The 25,764-nt window shown below is 39.2% G+C and overlaps 1 protein-coding gene across 14 annotated transcripts in view; it reads left to right on the plus strand.

Moving 5' to 3' along the window:
* auts2 (AUTS2, activator of transcription and developmental regulator) overlaps positions 1-25,764 on the plus strand; it is a 346,673-nt gene that overhangs the window by 60,444 nt on the left and 260,465 nt on the right. Inside the window, exon 1 of one of the 14 annotated variants that reach the window (XM_023342142.1) lies at positions 25,301-25,526. The exons of the other annotated variants lie outside the window; for them this stretch is intronic. Coding sequence (XP_023197910.1) covers positions 25,479-25,526 — 48 coding nt within the window. The 5' untranslated portion in view covers positions 25,301-25,478. Of the gene's footprint in view, positions 1-25,300; positions 25,527-25,764 lie in introns of those variants that run through there. 14 annotated transcript variants of the gene reach the window in all.

Genomic DNA, 25,764 nt, shown 5'->3' on the forward strand with positions numbered 1-25,764 from the left:
GACAAACGACAGTGAAAGGTGAATGTTGTTGCTGTTTGTGACGGCAGACGGCAACAAAAGTTGGACATTTTGCAACTTTCTTGTGTTGTGTCGCAACACATTACCTTGAAATTTCACGTCGGTCGCTCATTTTGCATTTTAATTGGTTGGAGTGAGACAGAAGGAGGGACGTGCATATTTATATTTCAGACTTACAAAGTTAGGCATAGGAATTAATCACATTGCCAGTGTGTTATTAATGTGATTAAATATTTTAATCAGTTGACAGCACTGCTAATATTTCAACATTCTTCCGTATGGATACGATGATATTAATATTGCTGTTACAACTGGGAGCTGACATATATAACCTTACTCTTATTTATTTATTTTTTACACTAGCGCAGTCACATTGCTGATATTGCGTCTCCGCTTATGTCATGCGTTGCTATTTTTCAGACAAAATCTCGTGATTTATTCATAAAAGCTCTTCAGATATCGGGGGACAAGGGGAAGTATTTCTTCAGCAGAAGTGATGGTTGCTGCTTTGACTCCATAATCATAAGCTGTTTTAAGAACCTGCTGTGTTGATTGCACTGAAGCCATGTTGCACATACACTTTAAGGTATTTCACCCTGAGGAGCATTTTAGTTTTCATGCTCAGTGCCGACAGTGAACAGTGCTTTCTTCACATACACAGCAAAAAAAAATAAAAAAAATCAAATTCCATTAGTGCGTAAAGTATTGCCACCCCTTTTTCACTTTTTGTTACATCATAACCACAAACTTCAATGTTTCATTTGGGTGTTATGTGATAGACCGACAGACAACATCAGATAATTATTATAGTGATTTTTTTTTAAAGGCATTTTTGTTTACAGAGACATTTTATTCCATTTTATTTATGGTTTCAGTTGTGTGTGGTTTTTATTTCAGATTTATTAATTGGTTTTGGTTGTTTTGGATTTTTATTGCTAAAAAACGACAATCATGAATCACTTTCCTTACAATCTATAGTAATGATCCACTTTGTGTTGATGTATGATAGCACAGTTAATCAAGCAATCAATCAGTCAAGTTTATTTGTTTAGCACATTTCAGCAACAAGGCAGTTCAAAGTGCTTTACATCTTAAAAATACAACAATAAGAAGTCATAAAAAAACACCAGACAGTCAACAATTGAGAAACCAGTAATAACCATTAAATTTTGATGCGTGAAATCATTAAAATCATCAACACACGTCAAATAAATTAGTTAATGTTCCATTTACTACTTCAAAATCAAGAAGGTGGGTTTTTAGTCTTGATTTAAAGGAACTCAGTGCTTTGGCTGTTTTGCATTTTTCTGGAAGTTGGTTCCAGATTTGTAGTGCATAGAAGCTGAATGCTGCTACTCTATGTTTGGTTCTGGTTCTGGGGATTCAGAGCAGACCAAAACCAGAAGACCTGAGAGGTCTGAAAGGTTGATACAACAACAGATTTGTACGGAGCAGATGCTAAGCTGTTCAGTGATTTATAAAGTATCAACAGTATTTTAAAGTCTATTCTGGGAACAGACGTGATGTGCTCTATCTTCCTAAATAATCTTATTTTCTGTAATAACCCGAGCTTGTGGGAGCATATGGATATTAAATAAGAGGGGTCCTAAGAGTGAGCCTTGGGGTACCCCACATGTCACATCTGTCGACTTCCATGACAAGTTACCTATTAAAACATAGAAATTCCTGTTCTTTGTGTAAGATTCAAACCAATTGAGTACTGGGTCGGAGAGTCCTGCCCAATTCTCCAGTGGTTTCAATGATGTATCATGGTCAACAGTGTCAAAAGCTGCGCTGAGGTCCAACGGTGCAGAGCACTTGTGGTTTTTCCACAGTCTGTATTCAAGTGGATGTCATTGAACACTTTGACGAGTCTCAGCGCTATGGTGAGTATAGAAACCATGCAAAGTTGATTCCTCTGTAAGCATCAACTTTCCATGCTTGTGGTGCTAACAGCAATGTGTCTGAACCACTGTAGTCCTGGGTAGCATTAGAAACAGAATAATATCCTATTCAGTCGCTTATAGTCGCAAAAATAATACAATGAATTATTTCTGTCATCACTTTGTTTTGCATTCCTTTATTTCCGAAACACTGCCATAACATGAACCTATCATAGCTTATTAAAGTAGAAAGCACCGGTTAAATCAATAAAGACAAAGTGATCATCGTGTGAAGTATACCTTCTCGGTGATGAGAGTATACAAATGAGTCTGTTGAAGCAGATTTTTTATGAACATCAAAGTAACAAGGTCACAAATGAATATTTATGTTACCCTGATGCAGCGATAAATTTCTGCCAGCAATGACTTTTACAGACTTTCCTATGCTTCCGTACAGTAAGTGCACACAGTCCCACATGCACAGAAAGAGCCTCTGAGGTTGAGCTCTGTTATCTCCCTGGACGAGGGTCACTCTATTTCAGCTGTGAACACAAGAGCTGCGTGAGTTCCAGCAGAGAGAACAGGTACAGTCACCTGCACACATGTGCTACTCAAATGTTAGAGCAAAGACCTGATAACAACATGACTGTATTTCATGCTGGTCTGTACAGCAAGAGTCTCTTCCTTGGGTATGCTGAAAGCTTGAAGTGGCTCCAACTGAAGGCAGCCTGACCTATATTTTGCCTATTTGGGCTTGTGTGATCTCTTGCAGGACTAATAGACACATACACTATACAGTCTACAGGTGCTATGTTTATTAAAACCTAAAACAAGACCAGAAAATCTACCATATAAATTACAATATATGTGCAATATACAAAATTTATGCATCAGAGGAAGCATAAATACTTAAAGACTTAATGTTTCATAAAATTTACCCTAATTGGTTCGCTGATCGACCCGGTAGAAAGTCTACCTGACAAAATCCAAGTGAAAGGGAGAAAGCCTTTGCTTATCCAGTCCATGTGTGTTTTGTAGATTCCTATAGTCTATAATACAGTCTTATGATTGTGTCGCTTTAGGGATTTTGTAGGGAGGAGTCAGGAATGCTTTTAAGCACTAGCCTATCCGCCTAACCGAAGCGAGAGGCCATTTTGTTGGATGGTACAATAGAATGGACCTCATACTCTGGTCAGAGAGTATGAGGACTCAAGTATTTTCTAAGTTCAGATTCTTGACAGGTAGAACTTTGTTCTTTTAAACTCTTAGTGGCCTTCACAAATGAAGAAGTCTTCAAATGAAAACTGTACATTTTAAACTCAGTAAATTCCTTTTGTGTTTCTTCTGCTTGTATCAAATATGGTTTTGATGACCTACTGAGGCACACTGCTGCTGCAAGTACTCAAGACTATCAGAACAATGTTTTTTGTTCCTTTCAACATGCAGATTGACCCTTGAACCTTCATGCGCACTGCAGAAATTCTCTGTCACACTTAATGACATTTGCATAATTGAAAAGCTCATCGTCTTTGCCTCCTGCCACCTCCTTTTTTGTTCTCGGAGCTAGCCAGCAGAACTATAATCTCCTCATTGGCTCTGCTGAAAATAAATCTTAAACTATTGTCCTTATTCAAGGTTACATTATAAATATCAGAAGTCTCTATCAAGGTTTAATTCTCCATTTTTGGAAAACCTACAGTCTGATGGCACAGTGGCTGTTATCAGCATTGTCACCAGCTCTGAAGCACAATGACAGAACAAAAAAGGAAAAAAGAACATTTCCTGTTGAATAAAGAAAGAATTAAATTTCCCTCATTTTTATTCCTCTCCCAGCGTAGCTCAGATATTTCTGTTTTCTTTTTCGTTTGATTTTTCTCTTTGACATTGACCCAGTGTGCTCATCTATGGGATGTTGTAAGCTGCAAATGTTGCCTCCCCTCTGAGTTTACACCCAACTCTGAAAATTGAGCCCAGGTAGGGGTTAAACCTGAATATACATAAGGTGGATAGTGATAACAAATCAATCAAAAGCATCCCCAGCCTCTCTCTGCTATTGATGTATGTCATTTCATTAGTTTCTTGTCTCCAGTTTCATGTGAAGTTACAGATTGGTTTTCTTGAGATGCCCGAAAGGTCAAAGAGTGTTGCATTAAATTAACTTTGCTCAACTTTTTAGACAAGCTCTATAGTTATATTATGTTTATTTTCGAGTGACTCATGACAGATCTATCCTTACAAAAACAAGAAGACGCATTAAAATACAGTGAGCTGTCATGTCATTAGCACCATGACATGGTGGTGAACTTGACCTGTTACGTCATGGACTTCACTAGATCCTGGAGGGTGTGGTGTGGAATTTGGCACCAAGAAGCTAGCTAGCAGCAGATTCTTTAACTTATTCAAGTTGTGAGGTGGGGCCTCCACAAATTTGACTTGTTTTTCCAGCACATCCCACAGATACAGTCCATCTGGAAATTTGTCTTAAACAAAAAATTTTAAACTCAAAATTCTGCCACAAATGTGAAGATGTGAAGAACCAAGACATAACATTTATTTGGTATTCACAGTATTTGTTGAATACGTTGTTGATCCACCTTTGACAGCAATTCGAGCCTCAAGTCTTTTTGAACATGATGCCACCAGCTCACGTGTCTTTGGGCAGTTTGACCCATTCTTCTTTGCAGTTCTTCTCAAGCTCTGTCAGGTTGCATGGAGACATTCAACAGCCATTTTTTAGACCTTTCCAGAGATGTTCAATCAAATTTAAGTTCGGGCTCTGGTTGGACCACTCCAGGAAATTCAAAGAGTGATTCTGAAGCTGCTCTTTTGAGGTCTTGGCCATGTGCTTTGGGTCGTTGTGCTATTGAACTCTGAGATCCTGATCAGGTTTTCATCTAGGGTGTCTCTGGAAATTGATGGAATCATCTTCCCCTTTATCATTGACTAGTGTGGCAGTCTCTACCAGAGAGTCCTTCAGGTGCCTTTTGCTAAACTCCAAACAGGCTGCCATGTTCTTATTATTAAGGAATGGCTGCTCTACCATCCAGGCCTGATTGGTGGATTGCTGAAGAGACCGTTGTCCTTCTAGAAGGATCTCCTCTCTCCACAGAGAAACCCTGAAAATCTGACAGAATGATCACTGGGTTTTTGGTCAGCTCTCTGACTAAGGCCCTTCCTCTCATTGCTCAGTTTTGATGGTTGGCCAGCTTTAGAAAGAGTCCTACTGGTTCCAAGCTTTTTCCATTGACCAATGATGGAGGCCAGTGAGCTCATTGGACAGCCTTTGCTTAATACTTTGTTAATAAACCTCAAAATTCAGTTTCCACTGATCATCTTCATGTCTCTGCAGCTTAAATGGAGTCCACCTGTGGTAAATTCAGTTATTGGTCTTGATTTGGAAAGGTTTATATAAGCTCATTGGAACTTCTTTCAATACTTATGTGAATCTGATGTTTTTGGTTTTCTATTTTTAATAAACTTGCAAGGCACTAAAACAAAAGTTTCCACATTTGTGTGTAGAATTTTGAGAAAAACAATATTAATTTAATATAGTTGAGAATAACAACAAAATGTGGAAAAAGTGAAGCGCTGTGAGTATTTTCTGGATGCATTGCAGGTTGAATATATGGACATTGTAGCTGTGGTAACAATATAAATTTCTCCAATAGCGTCAGAAACAAATACAGAAAGTTTGCGCTCTCACTCTGATTCCTTATCCATTATGTAAATAGTTGTTTGCAGCATTTTGTCTCTTAGGTTGTCATGTTTTCCTGAGGAAGCTTTGTTCTGCTCACTGACGGAGTGGGAGCCTGTGGTGGTTGCTGCTTTGTACAGTCGCCGTGGTAAACAGAACAGCGTGCTGTGAGGCCCATCTGCTCTCTGGGGTGATGATGGGAAAAGGATAGGTTAGCAGGGAGAACATGCAAACCCCATGCAGAAAGACCCCGGGCTGGGAATCGAACCCAGGACCTTCTTGCTGCAAGGCAACAGTGCGCCACTGTCAAATTTATTTAATCAGGTAAAAACAGATTTATTTATAAAGATATAGTAGCACTATGTATTTGTTTATTGGAAAACATTCATGCTCTTTCTGTATGGTATGACTCAACAACTTTATCTAAGGCCAAATGAAACATGTCTAGTGCTGAAAGTGATGGTTTCTGAGGCCCTCAGAGTGTTGTCCAGCTCTGGGATTTGAAAAAGCCTTCAAAGAGAGGTTTGAAGCAGGACAGCTAGTCAACTGAAGGGCTCTGAGCTCTGGCTCTCTGGATATTTTCACTGGCTGGGATCTCACTCTGCCTGCACTGATGGAGAAGTGCTGCCTTAGGATTGCCAGTGGCTGTGTTATTAACCAGCGTCAGTCTCTTACCTACACTGAACTTTCACTTCAACCTGCTGGAGGCCACATGTAATGAGATCAAGCTAAAAGCACTAATGGCAGCTCTCCAGGGGTTGGTTTGTATACGTATATATGTGTGTGTGTGTGTGTGTGTGTGTATGTTTTGTCTCCTGTGTCCTTGTCTAAATATTTGGACTGAAGCCCTTATTGTGTCAAGATGGAGACAAACTTGCATGGTTGTCAATCTCTATTGAAGATGTAATGCAATGTTCAGCTCTTTCAGCTTTGTGGGTCACCCTTAATAAGCTTATCCTTTAAGCCAGTAGGAGATTTGAAGAAAAGCATTGTCCTGATTGTCAGATAAGATGCCAAATCCGTCCTGTGGGGGATGATAACCGTCACTGTCACTGCGGCTCTTCATGCAGTGGCGTTGGATCAAATCAAATCATTACGGCTTATTCTGAGACACATGCCCATTATGTGTGAACATGTTGATGCCGCTCTGTGTTTCACAGTGGCCTCTGGATTTACCAAAGGGAATATGTGATTCAAGGGCGCTCTGCGATAGGTTTTTGTACGATATATCAAATCACCCATTGTCATCACAATTGGAGCAACTTCCTTGGACGTAATATTATTTCAGGATTTTCATTTTCAATGCAACTGTTCAATTAGTTGGACTCAAACGGCCCTTCTTGCAAAACTATGATGTGTAGCTCAAAGATCAAGAGTGTTTTCACACCTGATAGTCCGGTAGACTCGGTTCGAACGGGGAGCAAAATTTTAGCATTTGTTGCATTTTTAGCTGCTTACATACTGCAGCTTTTAATAGTGGGATACATTGCGACCGGTTTTGGGACCATGCCTGAGCCCAATGTATGGGCTAATGAAACCTGAGATGACACATTCACTTCTCAATAACAGATTTTCAAAAGCACTAATGGCTCACCATTAGTGCAAACAAAGAAACTGGATTTTGACTTTTTGCAAAAATATATTTCTAAAACATTATCTCTTGTCATCGTTTTAAACCCAATATCGCGTATCATCTTGTGCTGGACCTTCTGCCACACCCTTTGACCTGACCTGTCAAAGGGTTTGAGTACGCTGCTGAGGAAGGATCTCAGCAGCGTACTCATGTCAGTTCCTCTGTAAATCTCTGAATCTTCGTGTTTGTGCGCGTCTCTGTGATCATACATATGTAGCGTAGGCACTGATGCTTCATATAGTGGTCCCTCAGACTTTCCACACTGTCATTCCTTCCTCTGTGCTCGAGCTCTTCTGACAGCACATTCACACCTTAGTATCAGTAACTTCATGCTTCCACCCACTCCCGCTGCATCTCTTACGGGTTGACTCGTGTGTCTGTGTTGTTCCTACTTCCAAAGGCCTGTATGTAGCAGGAGCCCCCTGATGCTGTTTGACAAGTCTAGGCCAGCATGTCTTTGAAAATGGTTTAATGTTTTTTTTTCTCTCTTTCTGCTTGCCTTGCATTAAAAGAACATGCTCCTTTGAAGTGTCACTCCTCTAAGAGAGGACAGCAAAGAGAGGGATAGGGGACCTGCTTCACGACTGACTCTTTTCCATAGCTCTCTCTACATCTGCTGAGTAAAGACAGGCAACATATTTGCTCTTACTGGTCACCATCCAGCCTTGTGCTGGATCTCTCTCCTGACAGCCCCCACTATCAGCTCATGAAAAATTAAGTGGCTGTACTTAAAGTGTCAGCCACTTTAAGCCCAGACCCATTCCAGCTGCCAGTCAATGCTGGCCAGTGGGTTGTAAGTGTTTGAAGAAGCTTTTATCGTGGTTGTCCAGCCCCGTCGCAGTCAAACGGGCTTCAAACCAGCCTGCTGTCGTTTACGCCGCTCAAGCTCAGTGACGAAAGCTCAGGATAGTTTGAGTCCTTCTGGATGGGAAAGAGATTGGTTTTTCCCCCCAAAATTTACTCCTGCTAAAGGAAACACAAAGCAGTGTGATTGTTGCCAGTGCAACTTCAATACTTTGTCCTTTTTCTTTATATCCGGCAACGCATAATATTGGTGTGAAATAAATTCTTCAATATATAACAGACTTTCAGTTATAATAGGGGTTATTACACAACAAATATTGTTGTAAAAAATTAAAACCCTTTTTTAAATTTTATTAGGGATCCAATTAGAGTTTATATAAATTCCATCTTCTGTCTTAAATTTATCACCTCGGATAGCAGTGTGGTCTGCTGCCAATTTACATTTTGACTCTTCAAACCTGAGCCGTGTTTTTGTTAGGGATGCACAATATATCATCACTAATATCGGTATCGGTCAATAGTAGTTTTTTTTTAAAACATATTGATATTAAGGTAAGGTAAAGTACCTTTATTTATATAGGACATTTTCAGCAACAAGAGAATTCAAAGTACTTTACATGAGTTAGAGGAAATACAAACAAAATAACAAAAGAAAAGCAAGAGAAAAATATAAAAAGTTTATAAAAAATAAAAGTATAGAACTACATATTGGTTCTCCATGTTTAACAAGAATAACAATTTAGAAACTAGTTGAGATTTCTCTGGATTCTTGATCTGATAAAACCAGATGTTGGTTCTCCATGTTTGATTCTATAAAGTAGATGGTCCTAAATGTTGATCTAAGGTAATGAGTAGTTTCTTTAGATGAGTTTCTCTTGGTTCTACGTTTGTTCTAGTTCCTGCTCTGGGTTGAGTGAGATCCTCTGGATCTTTTTGCTCTAACTATTTCTACAATCCTATAAAAAGTCCTACAAAAAAATTGGGCCAATATTTGTTTCCGAATTTTTGCCATTTGTTTCTGGAGGGGCAGGGAGAAAGTTGGTCATGTGGTTTTTGTTTGGTCATGTGACGGTGACTGACATCCAGGATGGAAGGGAGTTTAATAGAAGTAGTGGTGAAGTCAACGAGTTATTTATTTATTTTGAATGTGTCGGAAGGCTAGTGAAATTTTTAATACAAAATGTAAGTACATACTGGTTAACGGCCATAACAGCAATATTTATATGGGATATTGATATCTGCCAAAAATTTTATTATCAAAGCATCCTGAGTTTTCAAGTTTGTATTTAAAATTATTCACTCGTTGGTTTCTCATTTTATACCGTCTTCCTGCCACAAACTGCAATGTAGTTTATTGGGATTTGAATGGACCAAATCCCAATAAAGACAAAGTAGTGTAAAATGTGTGGACTAAGTCTGCATTCTTTTTTAGGGTAAAATCCATTACATCCAACTACCTCATATAAAAGTTAAAGAACACTCGTATTACCTAAACCACATAAATTCAACTTCTTCATTTTTGAGTCAGGCTAAAATCTATTTTCACTTTAAAGTGAGTGGTAACATAATAATTATAACTGGTGAAGGAGAAATGACAGATTCTTAAAGTCTCTCTAATCGTCATGTTGTTAAAGTGGAACTTCACAGAATGTAGATAAAACTGCAGAAGCTTCATCCTTAAAAAAGATTATGAACTCAGTGGCTTTATTTTTATGTTTGAGATATCATTTATTTTACAAATCTAACGCCTCTGTTCTTTAATCTTGAAGCTTCCCCTGAGGATTTTTTTTTCTCCTTTAATCATCCATCCAAAGAAAATCCTAAATGTGTGACAAGCGCTATAAATAGCTGCTAAACTTGGAAAATGAGCTCATGATGAGCACTTGAGGTTAGCAAAAGCGTTGCTACTTCATGGCATGAAATGAGAGAAAGTCTTAAAAGGCCAAGAGAGAAGGAATATCTGAAAGCTCATATTTGCACGAGTTGAGTCAGAACTGGAAAATCCTCTTTATTTGCTTTTCATCAGATGCAAAAAAGAAAAATTCTATTATCCTTTTCCTCCATTTCCGTCTTTTTAGAGCACAGTAGACTATTTCCTCTGAGCAATTTGTCCATGTCGGAGTTATTTCCACTCAATTCTCTGATATTTGATTACTATCAACCCAGTGGTGATGTAGTTTTCCGTAGCTCAATGAAGCTGTGTGGAATAACAAGGGCTAATGTTCATACAGTGGCTTCCATGTTGCATTTGAAAAGGACTTTGTTGTGACTATTGTATATAATTAGTACATTTTCCAACTGATTTTGTGTGTGAAATATTTTGCTTCCCTTGTCACATGACAATAGAGCAAACATTTAGCTGGAGAAAGGAGACTTTCCGATATTCAAAACCCGTAATAGTATTTTTTTTATTTTTTTTTGGTTCAAATAAAAATCTGTAAAGTTGGTGAGAATTTATATGCAACCCCTTTTATTCTGAGACCTTTCAAAAACAATCCGGTGCAGTCTAATGCGGATACAAATCCCTTCGAAGGACCCTGGTAAAATAGATGATACTGGAGAGTGTGTAATTTAATCTCAGTCTAATTCCAGGTGATCTATGAAGGTATCAGAGGTTTGTTGTAGAACATTAGTGTGGTGGCCCAGAAGGGTCAAGAAAATACTAAAGCCACAACACAACAGCGAAAGAACACAACAAAAGACATTCTGCTAAAACAAAAATTAGCTAAAACGGAAGTATTGCCGCAATGAAATTTTTGCTATGGAAGTTATGTCAAAATGAAAATTATGCTAAAACGAATCTTATGATAGAACAGAGCTTATGCTAAAACAAATATTAGCCTAAGCTAAGATGGAAGTCATGCTAAAATGGAATTTATGCTAAAATATAATTTTTGCTAAAATTGAAGTTATGTTATACAAGTTATGTCTAAATAAAAATTATGCCAAAACAGTAGTTTTGTTAAAATGGAGTTTATGCTGAAACAAAAATTAGCCTATCCTAAATCAGAAGTTATGCTAAAATATATTTTTTGCTAAAATGGAAGTTATGTTAAAAGTTAAATTATGCCACAAAAAAAGTTATGCTAACCTATTAACATAACCATGTTATGGATTGTGCTGTTATGTTGTGGGTTTTGCATTTGTTGGCCCTTCTGAGCCACCATACAGAGAACAAACTACCTCATGAACACAGTAGACAGTTCAGATAGGAAGAAGTAAAATGTAAGAGTTTAAAGCAGGATTAGGTCATAAAACAATTCCCTTCTTTATATTTCTCACAGACCTATCACATAAAATCCAAAAAAGATCCTATTTGATGAGATTTGATTTATGTTGCCGCGTTATAACTTGTAGTTTTCAGAATATGATGGGATGCTTACATTTCTTCTCATGTTAGATCAGTGTTGCATGGTGCATAAGTTAAGTTGATGCAGATGTAATGTTTCATTCACATTTGGGGAAGAGAACTGTGAGCCTCAGCTTTATACAGCGATTTAAACCGTGGAGAAACAGCCTTGGATTGGAGGCAAAGCCAGATGCTGCTGCATGAAATTTGAATTAGAAATCAGTTTGTGTGTACTAGTGACAGAAACAAGGACTCACTGTTGTTGCTGGTCCAAAAATAACACCCAAAGTAACAGACTGTTTGTCAGGAAAAACAGTATCGTACATCTTGGATCACAACTGGCCTGTATGTGTGTTTAGACAGGCATTGACACGGAGCAGATCGGATGAAGTTTTTATTTCCACCAGAGGAAATATAATGTACAGTATTCACAAGAGAGCAGCAATATAAGGTCGAGTATGTTGATTTATTCAACTGTAATAAAAGTTTTACCTGTTTGAACTTGTAGGATTCTTCTGCTACTTTATATACATTTTTCTGATTAGCAGCCTGTTAATACTGCAGGACGCCATGGAAAAAGCACAGAGACTCCAAATCATTGGCATTTCAGTAGATTTTCTGTCAATGAATACAAAGTGGCTTCAGATTAACAGCTTGCTAACACGCTGTTTTTTATTTAACGGCAATGTGAATATGCCATCAGTACCTTTAAACTGCGAGTGCCTTGGAGATAAAATGCTTCTCCAGTTCCTATTTAGGCTGCAAAGCAAAATGAATCAATTTGCAGATACATTATTCATAAAACTCTTCGTCTGAATATGTATAGAGGAGTTGCTGATGTGAGAAACATCGCTGACAAGATGTTAATTTTATAGATGAACACCTCTCAGATGCTTATAATTTCTCACTGAACTCCTGCTTAGCGGAGCATGAACGTGAGTCGGAGGCAACGTGTTTGCAGACCTAAAGGAATTCCCTCTTTTCCTCCACGACTGATTTTTTTCATTTCTTTTTTTCCTGGACTGTATTTCCGTTTTTGAATGATGATCAGAGCCGCCTGGCAGTACACCAATGTACTGGCAAGGGACTGATATTGTTCTCTCTGTGCACTGGTTGGATTTCACGGTGTGGTTGAACAAGCTGATACATTATTGAGTTTTAATCTAGGCCTGGATCAGATAGAATCTGATCGCGTTCCTTCTGTTTTATTGTTTTATTTGTTCTCAGAATTAAAACAGCTGGGAATAAATTGTCTTTTTTTGTTTGGTTGGGGTTTTTTTGCTTTTTTTCTTATTAGCTTCATACGATTTCAGCTGTCTTATGTCACTTTAATTCATGCAGATGCAAAATAAAAATGAAATCATTGTGTCTGATCTTCTTCACATCTGCAATAGTAAAAAAAAAATCCTCTAAGAAATTCAACAAACTGAAAAATGTATAGTTTACCGTTTACCTGCTAATTTTCAAACAAAAGAAAGAAGATCAATTCTTAGACCAACTTTGTTTTTATTCTGTTGCTTTTGGGGATTTTTTTTCTTTTTGCTACTTTGTGTTGTCTAAGAGAGTCCCATCAAATATTAGGATTAACATTAAAAAAATGTCACATTGATGCTTCAAAGAAGAATTGAAATCACATCTGAAAATATTGATGCTGCACTAATATTATTTAGGGAAGCACTTCCAGATAAGATTGCAGAGACCTATTTCTCTGGCCTAAAACGTGAATAACTTGTTTTGTGGGTTTTTGTCAGTAAATGCCTTTGGAGAAAATGCCAGAAGACTCTATGAGAGCAAGTGATACACAATCATAACAGTATGAACCTGAACTGTTTATACAACAAGCATATTTTTATGACCTTCTTTCACCTGATGTTAGCTTAAAAGCACTTTAAAGCTTTCCTTTGATAGCTTGGCTGGAGTATTCATAAGTGGATTCATTTTACCTGCTGTTTTTTCATGGCCAGCTTTCTTCCTGCCTCTGGATTGCAATGTGTCCTTTTTATTTAAACTCCACCTGTTTAAGATGAAGAAGAACACATCCAGAGTCCAGAAACCCTGGGCTGACTTACTAAGTCAATAACCATCATCGTGGCACTGTGGGTGAATGGCAAAGTGTGGAGGCAGAAGGTAGGAGGCAGGCACGGGAAAATAAACAATTTTTCAAAAAAGAAAAGAAAAAAAGAAATAGAAAAATTCCAAATCTGACAAAGAAGGATTTACAGTCGGATTTACTGGAATGTTAGACAGGTGAGTTAATGAGCGGAGAAGAGGTAGATGGGGAATGAATGGAGCTGCAATAACCGAGGCAAGGTAATTAATTATCACAGACATTATAGAGATTATTATTACTATCTACAAACAAAATCCCTTTTGCTTGGACAAAAACTAACATGGAGGACTAAACCCAAATCCACCAATAAAATAAACAATAAAAACTAAGGAAATACTAAGTGCAATATGGCAGGATAATAATTAACAACCCAGGAATGAACAGAAGGAAAGCGAAGAGTGTTGGATCCCCAAATAAAGAAAAACAAACCCAGAGGTCATGGAATATTAATTTTCAAATTTTCTTTTCTTCTTCTTACTTTTGAAATGTTCTCTTTTTATGCTTCTTCAAGTGCAATTTATGTAATTTTTATTTAAAGGGACAGTATTATGTAAAACTTACTTTTTTGAGCTTTACATCGTGTTATAAAGTTATTCCTTTAACAAGAAAATACATGCAGTGTTGCCTTGAAACTTTCATGTATGTTTGAGAAATCATTTTATATCCCATGGCAACCATTCAGCTGTGCAAAACGCCTAAGTGGGCCTAGCACCGCCTTTGAGACATAGCTCCTCCTCTGATATGCAGCTTCCAAGTTTCCACCTCACAGTGCAGTCCTCCAATGCAACACCACCATTCAGCTCCTTCAGACTAACCAGCAGCAATTAGCAAACACCAGGTGGAACTGAGTTCAGTATACGAGTTACTTCTCAGTGCAACACTGGTAAAAACGTTGTTAAAGGGTTAATAGTGGAGCAATGTTGCAATGACTTCCTGAGGGTGGAGTTTCTTAAAGAGACAGAGGCCCAATTTCAAGGTATTAAATATTTGATACATAAATCATTTTTATAAGAACTGACGTTAACATAGTTACTTGATTGTGGTATAAAATGGCAATATGTGCCTGAAAAATAGATAATACTGCCCCTTTAAACTCACTTAGATTAAAAAACAGATATTTTCTAGCTATGGAGCTAGAAAATATCTAGTAATCATACGCATGATAAGTACCAGAAGAAAGTCAGTAAACTGAGGAAAAACTAGATGTTGTGTATGAAACACACTACGCATAATTGATAGTTTTCTAAGAGTTTGGATCAAAAATCATGGGGGATTTAAAGTGATTAAACATGTTGTTTGTGACTGTGTTCACAGTAAAATCTGAAGCGAAAGAGTTCTTTTTTTGTCAGAATTGATGAGCAGATGGGAGACGGTTTCTTTGGGGAACCCGCTGCGAGGGGCCAAGCTCTCCCGTCGGCCTGTCCTCCCAATGGTGCCAGCTCTCTGCCACTGTGTGCCGATAAGGTGGCGTTCCCATCCTGGGCTTTCCCCATCAGCACAGGGCAGAAAAACAGAAAGAGCCATCTGCGATTTACCCAGACACTGGGCCTCATCTGGCCCTCTCAGCAGGCTGAAAGAGTCAAGCTAAATCTGGCGTAAACATCTCAAACCCGAGTGCATCCCACAATGCAAAGGGACAGTATTAACTGAAATACTGACACATTTTTCACCTCAACCACCCTGACATCGTTTCCCCTAAATGAGACGGTTTCCTGGAATAACTACGGCATCTCCACCCTCACCTGCTGTCTGCAAAAGTTAGAATCAGTTTGGAAAAGTGAAAACCACCATACTTCTTCTTCTCCATCTTTATTTCTGATATCTCTCAGCTGGACTTTAGGCTCTGGTATGAGCATCCTGCTTGTGGTGCTTCTATGATGTGCTGGCACCCTCTGCTGCCAGCTGGAGAGAATGCCTTTTGCTCTCCCTTTTTCTTTTTTTGGAGCGAGCTCATTAAACGAGTGCTGCTTTCCTCCTGCAGCTGTACCGCAACCATACGATGCACAGATTGCGATGCCTGGAGTGGCCCCTCTTTCTGTTTTACACGCCGCCTCACAGCAGAGCTAATGTGTTTCATAGGTCCACAGGGCAAAAGCAGTCGGTGGTGTAAAGAAAAAGGGTAACTGTTGCTGTATCTGCTGTAAGCGATGCACATTTTACACAAAGGGTCATTTCTTTTAGAGCAACACGGTTGAGGAAACGTATTTTTATTTAGCAGCTTGGTTTTAAGCCCCGTAGCCAATCAGATTTTTCCGTACCCCTTATTTAATTTTGGCCCGCTCTGACAGACAGCCTCGCACGCGATCTCTGCCTCGCTTCCCTATTACAGTCCATCTTAGAGCCAATTTGCTGTGATATTTCGAAATGCAGAGGAACCAGCTGACAATAATGAAGCCAAAATAAGTCGAGCTTATTATACGGTGTAGCAGGCGACCCATCCTGGGTTTTCTCCACATAACAGTCATTTCTCAGGTAAAAATATGCCAATCTTCGTGGATTGACTTGCTGGAATACATCCTTGTTAGTGCAGCAGGGTGAGGCACGGTGTGTGTGTGTGTGTGTCGGGGTGCGCGGGTGGGCGTGTGTGTGTGTGTGTGTGCTGCTGAAGATTCCCGTAGCTCATGTGTCTGAATGTCACACTAAGAGCTAACACAATATAATAAGCAAAAGAAAAAAAGTTTGGTGGGAAACCTTTTTACAACTTTATTATTGACACAAGGCTTTAAATTAAGAGGTCATTTCAAAGTTTTAACATTTTTTAGGTCAGACAAAGTTTTAACCTATTATTAAGAGATATATGTGTTAAAAAAATTCAGTTTGAAAACATATTCTAAATGTGTCCAACTAATGGTGGACTAAATGGATTAATGATTAGTTGAACATGTTGGCCTAAATACATTGTAATTGTCCTATTGCCTAAAAAATGTCCACAGTATGTGAAAAATCATAATTATTTTCAAATTATTTGTAAAATATACAAGTATGGCTTTTTCAAGTCAATTACCAAAATAAGTAAAATGTTTGATAATTTCCTAGTTTCATGAGAAGCGCCTGTGCATGCAGGTGATGCTTAAATCCTCAACATGCACTCGCTCCACTCTGCGCTGAGTTAAAGACAGACGGGAAAATCACACATCGCCCTTTCACTCAGAAGGGTTAGGAACAGTGTTGGTTATATTTGAAATACGGACTCGTCTTTGCACAGAATGTGAGGTTTCCAGAGGTCAACTACGGTAGTTCCAGGAGGATCTTTCTTTATTCCTTTTTACTGTGCTTTGGATCACTTTGGTAGCGCTTCCCCCCCCCCCGCCCCTAGGCTGCCGTTAACCTCGATTCAAGAGTCTTTGAGTTGACCTGCATTAAGAACTGCAGTGGAAATGGTTCTTTGATGTCTTTATGCCTCTTCTGGTCCTTCTCAACGTTCCTCTAGCTGTACGGTGTATGCCGACAAAAGGTGGCCTGAGAGTCAGCAGTCGTGCTCAGCAGATCTGTTAGCATTCTCTCACTTAATATCGTCATTACCCAGCATCCTTTGACGCATCTTTCCCATCAGTGCTGCACATTCAGTTCATATGTTGTTATCAATATCTGTGCCAATCAGAAAGGAGAAAACCAACCTTGAGAAATTCACGTTTATGCTTGTTGCAGCATACAGTGTTTGAAAGTTTTACCTGAACTACGACCGTCTGGATCATAATACAGCAGAATAGTCCAACAGTAGTTGTTCTATTTCTGGTCATTCGATGGTTGTGAATGTAAAATTGACGTGTTATATGGGTTGAAATGTGAAGAAATGAACTTGTGGAACATCTACTTATGTCATATCTATAAAGTATAGTGTTTACTGATGTGCTCAAGTTTTGTGTATTTGTGCATTGGGTGAAATTCGGTATTCTGCTGCATCAGGAGCACTTTTGATTTCTTGTTTGTGTTTTTTTCTGTACTTGATGCTTGTTTGATCATCTTAGGATAACATTTTAGTGCTTTATACACAGTTAATGTGTGCACCTAACATGTCAAATAATTATGGCATGAGCTGATCAGAAAGTAGGTCATACTGCTTTTAGTTGGAGCCACTTAATACTAATCGCCAAATTGAGGTGAGTCACTTCATCAGCACAGAGTGGGTAACTGCATAGTGTATCTTGTGATTAAATACTAGTGCTAGAGTCTCCAACACAGCTCTGTAGAATGTTGCCTGGACGCTGGTAGTTGGGGATGTGTGCGTCTACTGTTCGTGTTTCATGAACCCTGTGGCAGAGATCATCAGAGGTGTGTATTGAGCTAAATTCGATTGTTAGTGGTGGTTTTCCAGAAAATTGCGAGAGTTATTTTGCTTTTTCTCAAATTGTTCGGCTGAGTTCTTGGCTAGCTCTCATTAAACATCCAGCCATCCTGAACAATTGACTTACAAGCTCCCTTGCACACAACCAGCCCTGCGCTTAGTTACTTCGGTCTGCGAGCAATTAGTCTGTGTTTATCTCCGTTTCCTGCTTTCATTTGATCCATGCTCGGAGAGAGACGGGGACAGCTGGAGTTTGTAGGTTGCTTCCTTTTGTGAACAGACAAAAAGGTCGAATGCGTGCAAAGGCATATAGAAGAGAAGGAGGTGAGCTGAAACACTGTGCCACAGGCTCGCACATCTGAAAGTCTTTGGAACAGGAACATATCCCCTCCTCGATCTCTCCCTGGAGCTCAGTTCCCCTGTTAAACCGTGGCCTGCTGACATGTATTTGGAAATTAGTTCCAAATGAAACCCTGGTTTAGAATTGAGACCATACGGCTGAGTCTGTTTTTTTTTTTTTTTGTGCTTTGCACATTACTATCATTACTAGTTTTTGTCATCATCGAATAATGTTGGAAGACAATAATGTGTACAATGTATGACACTTGGATAGCTTACAGGTCACATATCTTGATATTCAAGCAGCTCAAATAATCAGTTTGGCCTTAGCAATGCCTCTATCACAGCCTGCAGTCAGTCTCCATGGTTACCAACTGCTTTCCTCGCTTCTAGAGGGTTTTTTTGTTTGTAAACACAGCGGATCGACGCCCAACTTAACTACACAGTCACCGGTTGCCTTGGTTACCTGCATTTATCTTTTTGCTTTACCATTAGATTTTCAATTTGTTGTTTTATGTTGGTATGTACATAAGAGTAGAGAAATATTTAGTTTATAAATTAACATTGTTTATTGCCTTATAATCTTTGGAAGATAGTTGTCTTATTTTCTATTCAACATTTCTTTCTAAAATTTGTTAACCTTCCTGTACAATGAATTAGAAAAACTGCTGTTTAACATAAAGTGAGGCTTAATTTAAAATGTAAAAAAAGAAACAGCATTTCATAAAGGATATAAATTTATGATTTTCATCCACTTCCTGTGAACAGACACCCTAAAAGACAGGATTCACATTATCGCAGCTCGTCAAGGATGTTAATTGAAGTCGCCCAGACGGATTGGAGCAGAATGTACTTCATGTGCGCCTTGTTTAGTTCTATGTTTCCCTGTATCAGCAGGCAGAGAAGCTCTGAATTACTTGATTTCCCGGCTGAGGCCAGGATGGGACTCAGGTCTCTATTATCTGACAATCAGAGACGGAGCTACAAGTCTAATATTTGTGTGGAGAGCAGGAAATGACCTTTGTGTTGCTGCACTATGCAGCCTGGGGAAAGAAAGAAAGGAACATGCACTGTGTTGTCGTGTCAGGACTTTGGCTTCTGCTGCTTCCAGAAGAGTGAAAAAGGAGAGAACAAATAGTTTACCAGAAAAACATTTAGGGCAACTCTGTTCTTCCATCAGCAGCTTTCCTCTTAAGAGCAAAGCAATATTTAACAATTTTGAAATTAAGCTTTTCTTTACTTTAGTCAGAGTACCATCTCACTATTAGGTATCAATAACATACACATGCACCACCTTAGGTGAATTATTTTACATTATTCCATCCTAAACATCCTATTGTAGCATAAACCCTAACCTAATCAGGATACCACAGATTTTTGGACAAGCTGAGAGATTCTGAGGCATAAAAGTTGCAACTCGGAGACTTTATACATACAGAACATATACACCGCTACTACAGAATTAATGCAAGCATTATTCAGCAGTGACCTAGAAATATTACTTTATTCCTCATTATGTTATTCCAACACTTTGTCTGCACTGATGAAGATTTAAGCGCTGTCGCATCCTGAACACTTACAGTCTATGTAGATTTTCATAGATATCTGTAAGAGGGATAGCTTTACTGTTGGTTATCAGTGCTATTTCAACCCAACCCCAGTAACAAAACAACCTTTAAATGTATACAAGAACATAGACCTATTTCTTGATGTCACAAGTGTCCTATGTCTGTATCTTGTTATAAAAGATTACCTTTCACATTGAGGCAAAGTGTGAAAGTCACAGAAAATATACACCGTCTGTTGCAACATTATACCAGTGGTAGTTAACACCATTTAGTGATGACTTGTAATGACTTTTAGAACAGCCAACAGCTGCTTTCCTTACTGAGTGAAAACTGAGACCTGATCTAGCAACAAATAATAGTTCATTTATTACAATATGTTTGAATAGCAAGCTGTCTACATGCAATATTTTGTTTTTAGACTGTTCTTGGCACCAATATCACAGTGGTCCATTTTCTGCCAACCAGTTCAGTGCACATGTGCGGACATTCGGAATATAAACCTCGACTGTTGCAGAAAGTGGAAGGTTTCCATGTTTCTCTTGGCGTGCCTGGCATACTTTTTTCTTTTTCTTTTTTTTTTCTTTTTTGAAACTGAGCGCTTTGGAGGTGTTCCCTGGCATCGAGCTCATGCACTGGTGTAGTCAGTAGGAGAGCTGTTGAGCTAACACTCAAACCAATGAACACAAAACATTTGTCTTTCACTCAGACACCCCTGAAAGAACATCCACGACAGGCACTGTCGTTTTACAGACAGAGGTATGTCCACTCTGAGCAGACCCACTCGGGTCTGTCTTTAGCCTCGAGAGCGATGCTGCCTCCACTCGTGGAGCTTCGGTGCAGTCAGGCAGCTCCCGGGCCTCCGTGGGCGTCTTCTGCTACTACTCTGTTTGATCCTGCGGGAAAGTGGTATTGAACAAGAGAGAAATCAGAGTGAGACTGCAGGAGTCTTCAGACACAATGCTACATCCTTTTTCTGTCCAAAAAACTGGAGGACTTTTCATCCTCCAGTTTTTATTTATCCACCTTTCTTTATCGTGGAAGCAATTCTCCTTAAACAAAGTTATCTTAAATAAATACCTTTTGCATAACCGTCATCTATTCTGCCTGATTGAGAGTAGCGGTTCAAAAGGAACTAAAGAAAAACCTTACACCTGCCTGCTGTTTTATAGTCCTTAATGGTATTATCAGTAGGCCACTAACTTAGCCTTTTCAGTTGTGCTCAAGTCTGTGTGTTGTGTATAAATACACTCCAGGCGGTGATTTGATACCCCAAACTACTTGTTTCAGTTTAGTTGGATTTGGTCCCTGTAAGCTCTTGAAACTCTGCTGTCTGGGCAAAGCGATGGCCATCGGGGACATGGCCAGGCGTAGGCATGTGTGTGGGAAGTGAGCAAGGCAGGCAAGCTGTCACTTAGCATTACAGCACCACAGGCTCCCCGTAGGTGATATGAGGAGAGAGGGAAGTGATAAGACAAGAGAGAAAGAAGGCTATGAAGGAGAAAACAGGAGCGAGGCAAAGCAAATACAGCAGCCCACACAACACACACACACACACACACCCTGCCCCCAGCAACAAAGAGTCTAGGAAACCTGCTGTTTGTTTTTCTTCTGATTAGACCAACCACAGAGGATAAGCCCACCTGACAAGACCTGACTGCTGGCCCTCTGAAAGAAATATCTAAAGAAACCATACACAAAACAAGGGGTTAAAGACTTCTGGCTTATGTAGGGAGATCACCACCACCCAACTACATTTTCTGTTTATATAATTATTAGCTTCTTTACAGATGTTCATATATGACAACAATTCATGAGATTTAATTTCCATAATGACATTTTTTGAGATTGAACTTGCTTTAGCAGCTTAGAAGTATTCTTTGCTCTTGGCCATTAGCTTTAGCCTCACTTCATTGCAGCTCTGGTTAAATAATCTAATTGGTCCAAAATTGGCTTTGCTAGCCAACTTTGGCTCTTCACTTGCAACAATTCTTTTGAAACATTGCTTTTTACCTTATAGTAGACGATGGAATTGAATTTAATGTTTTACGTAATGTGCTTTTACTGAATTTTTAGTTGATATTCTGTCTGTTCACATTTACAAAAACTACCATGAAAATTAGATCATGACTCAGAAAAGGCACAGCAAGACTGGAGTTGTTTTCAGTGGCTGTAATTAGTTCCTGGGTCTGATGGACTGTTTCCCTGACTCCCCCGTCGTCAGCTTCAGGTATCTGCAGACTGAGATTAGCACTACCCATTTCAGGCTGACTACTAAGAATTTCAATTGTACTCCATAAACACAAAAAAAGTAAACAAGTATAACATAGCTGCAGCCATAGCAAACACCAATCAGTCCACTGGAAACGTCTGCTCTAAAAACAAGCATATTTTGTGTGGCGTCCTCCCTGTTGTTTCAGTATGGCAGTGCATTCTGCCAGACCTTATTCTGCACTGGCACTGGCTTGGGGCTAAAAGTGTTGCTAAGCCAATTATGTCTTCATGGATCCTAACACAGTGGCACTACTGAGAGCAATTGCCTTTGTTTATAAGCCTCTGTTATGCTATGATAGAAAGGTTACCTCTGTTTAACTCTGGAGCTGCCAAATTTGGCTAAATAATGTGGGGTACAGGAGCCCATTTTAGTTGGCAGCCTTCTTAAGCCATTGTGAGATGTGACATAATTATATACACACAAGTGTTTTCTGTTTGGACTTCAGGTCCTCTGTACTGAGGGGAGTGGCAGAATGTAAACTTTGGCTGGGTGGCCCTCTCTTTGTGCTGGGCTCTAGCCTTTTTAGTCTCTAAGCATTCACACTAGGTGTTTAAAGGTCCACTTCATTCTGTTCACTTTCTCCTGCAGAAACCTTTCAAACATTTCACTGCTTGCTTTGCTCACATATTTGATATTGAACTGAAATGCTTAGAGGTCAGTCTTAATAAATATACTGCATTGTGGCAAACCTGAGTGGTCTTCTCGGGCCACTGATATGGTTCACTAAGAAGTAGTTAGTATATTGAGCTCAGGAGATGTGCTGTTCCACCATGTGTTTGCTAATTGCTGCTGTCTAGTCTGAAGGAACTGAGTGGGGGAATTTTCTGGGAGCGCTACTTTGTAATGCAGATGCTCGGAAGCTAAGAAACTGCTTAGCTTCCTCGAGGTGACACTCTGTTCTTCCTAGCGTTTTGCATAGCTGAATGGTTGCGTTGGGAGACTAAAAGATTTTTCAAACATTCATAAAATAATCAAAGCAACACTACAGGTATGTTTTTGATGACTCGAATCATGTTATAATGACTTTGCATCATTATAACATGATGCAAAGCTCAAAAAAGCTGATTTTATGTAATGCTGCCCCTTTAAATTGCAAACAAGTAGACTACGTATTAGATGATTTGTGAAAGAAATTGGCAGAACTGGATTTTTTGTTGTGGAATCGAATTGTAGAGGACTGGATTCAACTGTAGATCGCACTTTTTAGATTTTTGTCAGTAACAAGTTGAAAAGCATTCATCATTCTCCTTCCACTCTACAGTCGTGTGCTACTTGTGTTGGCGTACCACATACTGTACGTTCTCAGTAAAATAAATAGAATTTTGTAGGTGTAATAGTACAAAATGTGACAAAGGCCAAAAGGAGCACAATACTTTTAAAATATTAGATCACTGTTTCCCTTTAAGATTTTAATAATGAGTTAAATAGCTCTTTTACGCACTTATTCAATCATATGTTTTACTTGATGAAAATTAGTCATTGGATGTTTATTCAGGTTTCAGAGTCATCTGTACAAAAGGAAGTGAGCCACCTACAGTACTTCTCCTTTGTTTTCTTTTTCACTAATGAAATGCTGTCTTGTGCTTTGGTGCATAATGGTAAAATTTCCAAACATACAGAACAAAAAAACAAACATAATTATATGGGTCACTCTAACAGTTAAGCTTCAAAAACTTGCTGAATATCTTTTATGTATATCCAATCTTCTGCTGTCCATCAGTCTATCCATTTAGCATTTATAGTATGTGGTTTTTAAACTATTTTCTACACAAACTCTTGCTAAAAAAAATTCAAGTCCAAATTCCAGACTTTTCCACGCAGTTTACTCTATTTTCAATAATAAGAATAAAACTTCAATGCAGATTTATGTAAGATATTTTTGCAGTAGTGGGCTGAACAGTGGCACAATTGGTAGCACTGTTGCCTTGCAGCAAGAAGGTTCGATTCCCGGCCCAGGGTCTTTCTGCACGGAGTTTGCATGTTCTCCCTATGCATGCGTGGGTCCTCTCCGGGTACTCCAGCTTCCTCCCACAGTCCAAAAACATAACTGTTAGGTTAATTGGTCTCTCTAAATTCTCCCTACACAAACTGTTGTGTAGGGACAGACTACACAACAGTAGTCTGTCTGTCTATCTGTCTGCCTGTCTGTCTGTCTGTCTGTCTGTCTGTCACACTCAGACAGTCAGACTGAATGTGACAGACTGGCGACCTGTCCAGGATGTACCCCGCCTCTTGCCCGGAACCCCTCCCAACACCTCTAAGGGACAAGGGTGTACAGAAAATGGATGGATGGATGGATGGACTTTTGCAGTAATAAGAGTGTTCATAGGACATAGTTTCATTTTTGCAAAAAAATAATGGAACATAAGTACTCATTACTTTAAAATATCTTGCATCAATTTGCATTGAAGTTTGCAATTTGCATTGAACAAAACTTCAATTTGCATTGAAGTTTTGTTTTTATTAAGTAAAAGGTATGGCAATTTGACTTGATTTCTTTTAGCTAACTTCCTTGTGGAAAATGGTCATCAAATGCAGAGCTTTTCAAAAGGGAAGTGTTCATCTTTTTGCTTTGTTAAAACTTAGTTTGGACCCCTGACAGCTAAAATGACATGAATGCTAAATTAAATTAAATATTATGTGGGTCTGGTTAGGTTCAGTTTAACATTCTATGTTGTATGAGACAGCCGGAATGCTCCACAGCTTTTCCCTAGAACTGTGCCTCACCTGATCTCAGGAAATCCTAATTTATTCAAACATTTTGGAGACAAATTTATTCAGCAGTCATAACACGTCGAGTCTGTGGCATCTTTGAGGTCAGACCGGCATCAGGACCGCTGTCTGTGCAAGTCATAACGCAGGCAACCAAACTTCAGAGGGCAAAGAAACTGACTGAAACAGATAGAGAGCGGGGTTGAATGGGGTCAGGCTGAAAGAGCTTACCGATGCATAAAACGGAGCGATAAGAAGCAACCAAGAGGACACATTGACTGGACAAAGGACTTAAAGGGGGAAATGTTTTAAAAAAAACAGCCAAAGAGGCAGAAGGAGGAAGCCCGGAGAGAACAGAGAGAAAATAAACTTTGAACAAGAGAAGAGGGAGAGAGGTGAGGTTGCTCAAGTCTTAAGAGTTTGCCTCTCTGAAGAAAACATCTCTGCGCTGCTTCTCTGCTGGCATCTGCCAACACCCCTGAACACAACTGAAGCCCATCTGAGGAGCTCTGTTGTCAGCCTTCCAACCCTGCCACACACACACTCACGCACACACACACACCCCGACACACCACCCGACCGCACACTACCCTACACCACTAAGTCGAGGGAGTGAAACAAACAGTACAGTAGCAGGCTCAGAGGCTTGAAGTCAGAGACGGAGCGAGAAGGAACCCACACAAAGACCTGCAGGATAAAGAAAGCTGAAACATTTCAGTGCCACAGCACAGATCATTAACCATCCGCTGTGTTTGGAGGAGACTTTGACATTCTTTGCTTACCGGAGCTTTCACAAACTGACGGCAGGAGGATGATCAAGTCAAGTTGGTTTTATGTCAAGTTCAAGTACAACGAGAAGGTGAGTTCTGTGCAGTTTTTTTTCTGTATTCCACAACATGCCATGGCAAATACCTGTGCATGTGACCATTGGACATGTTGCACACACTCTGCTGTTTGTTGGTTTGTTGAAAACCTTTGTTTTTCTTGACAGTTTAGCCAATGGACAATATTAATATCTTGCTGTTTAGCTTGCTCAGATTACAGGTACTAATTACTGTGGTTGTATTGATGTACAGAGTTTGTATTAAATGTGTTAC

Source organism: Xiphophorus maculatus, chromosome 11 (assembly GCF_002775205.1).
Source record: "Xiphophorus maculatus strain JP 163 A chromosome 11, X_maculatus-5.0-male, whole genome shotgun sequence".
Lineage (NCBI taxonomy): Eukaryota > Metazoa > Chordata > Actinopteri > Cyprinodontiformes > Poeciliidae > Xiphophorus > Xiphophorus maculatus.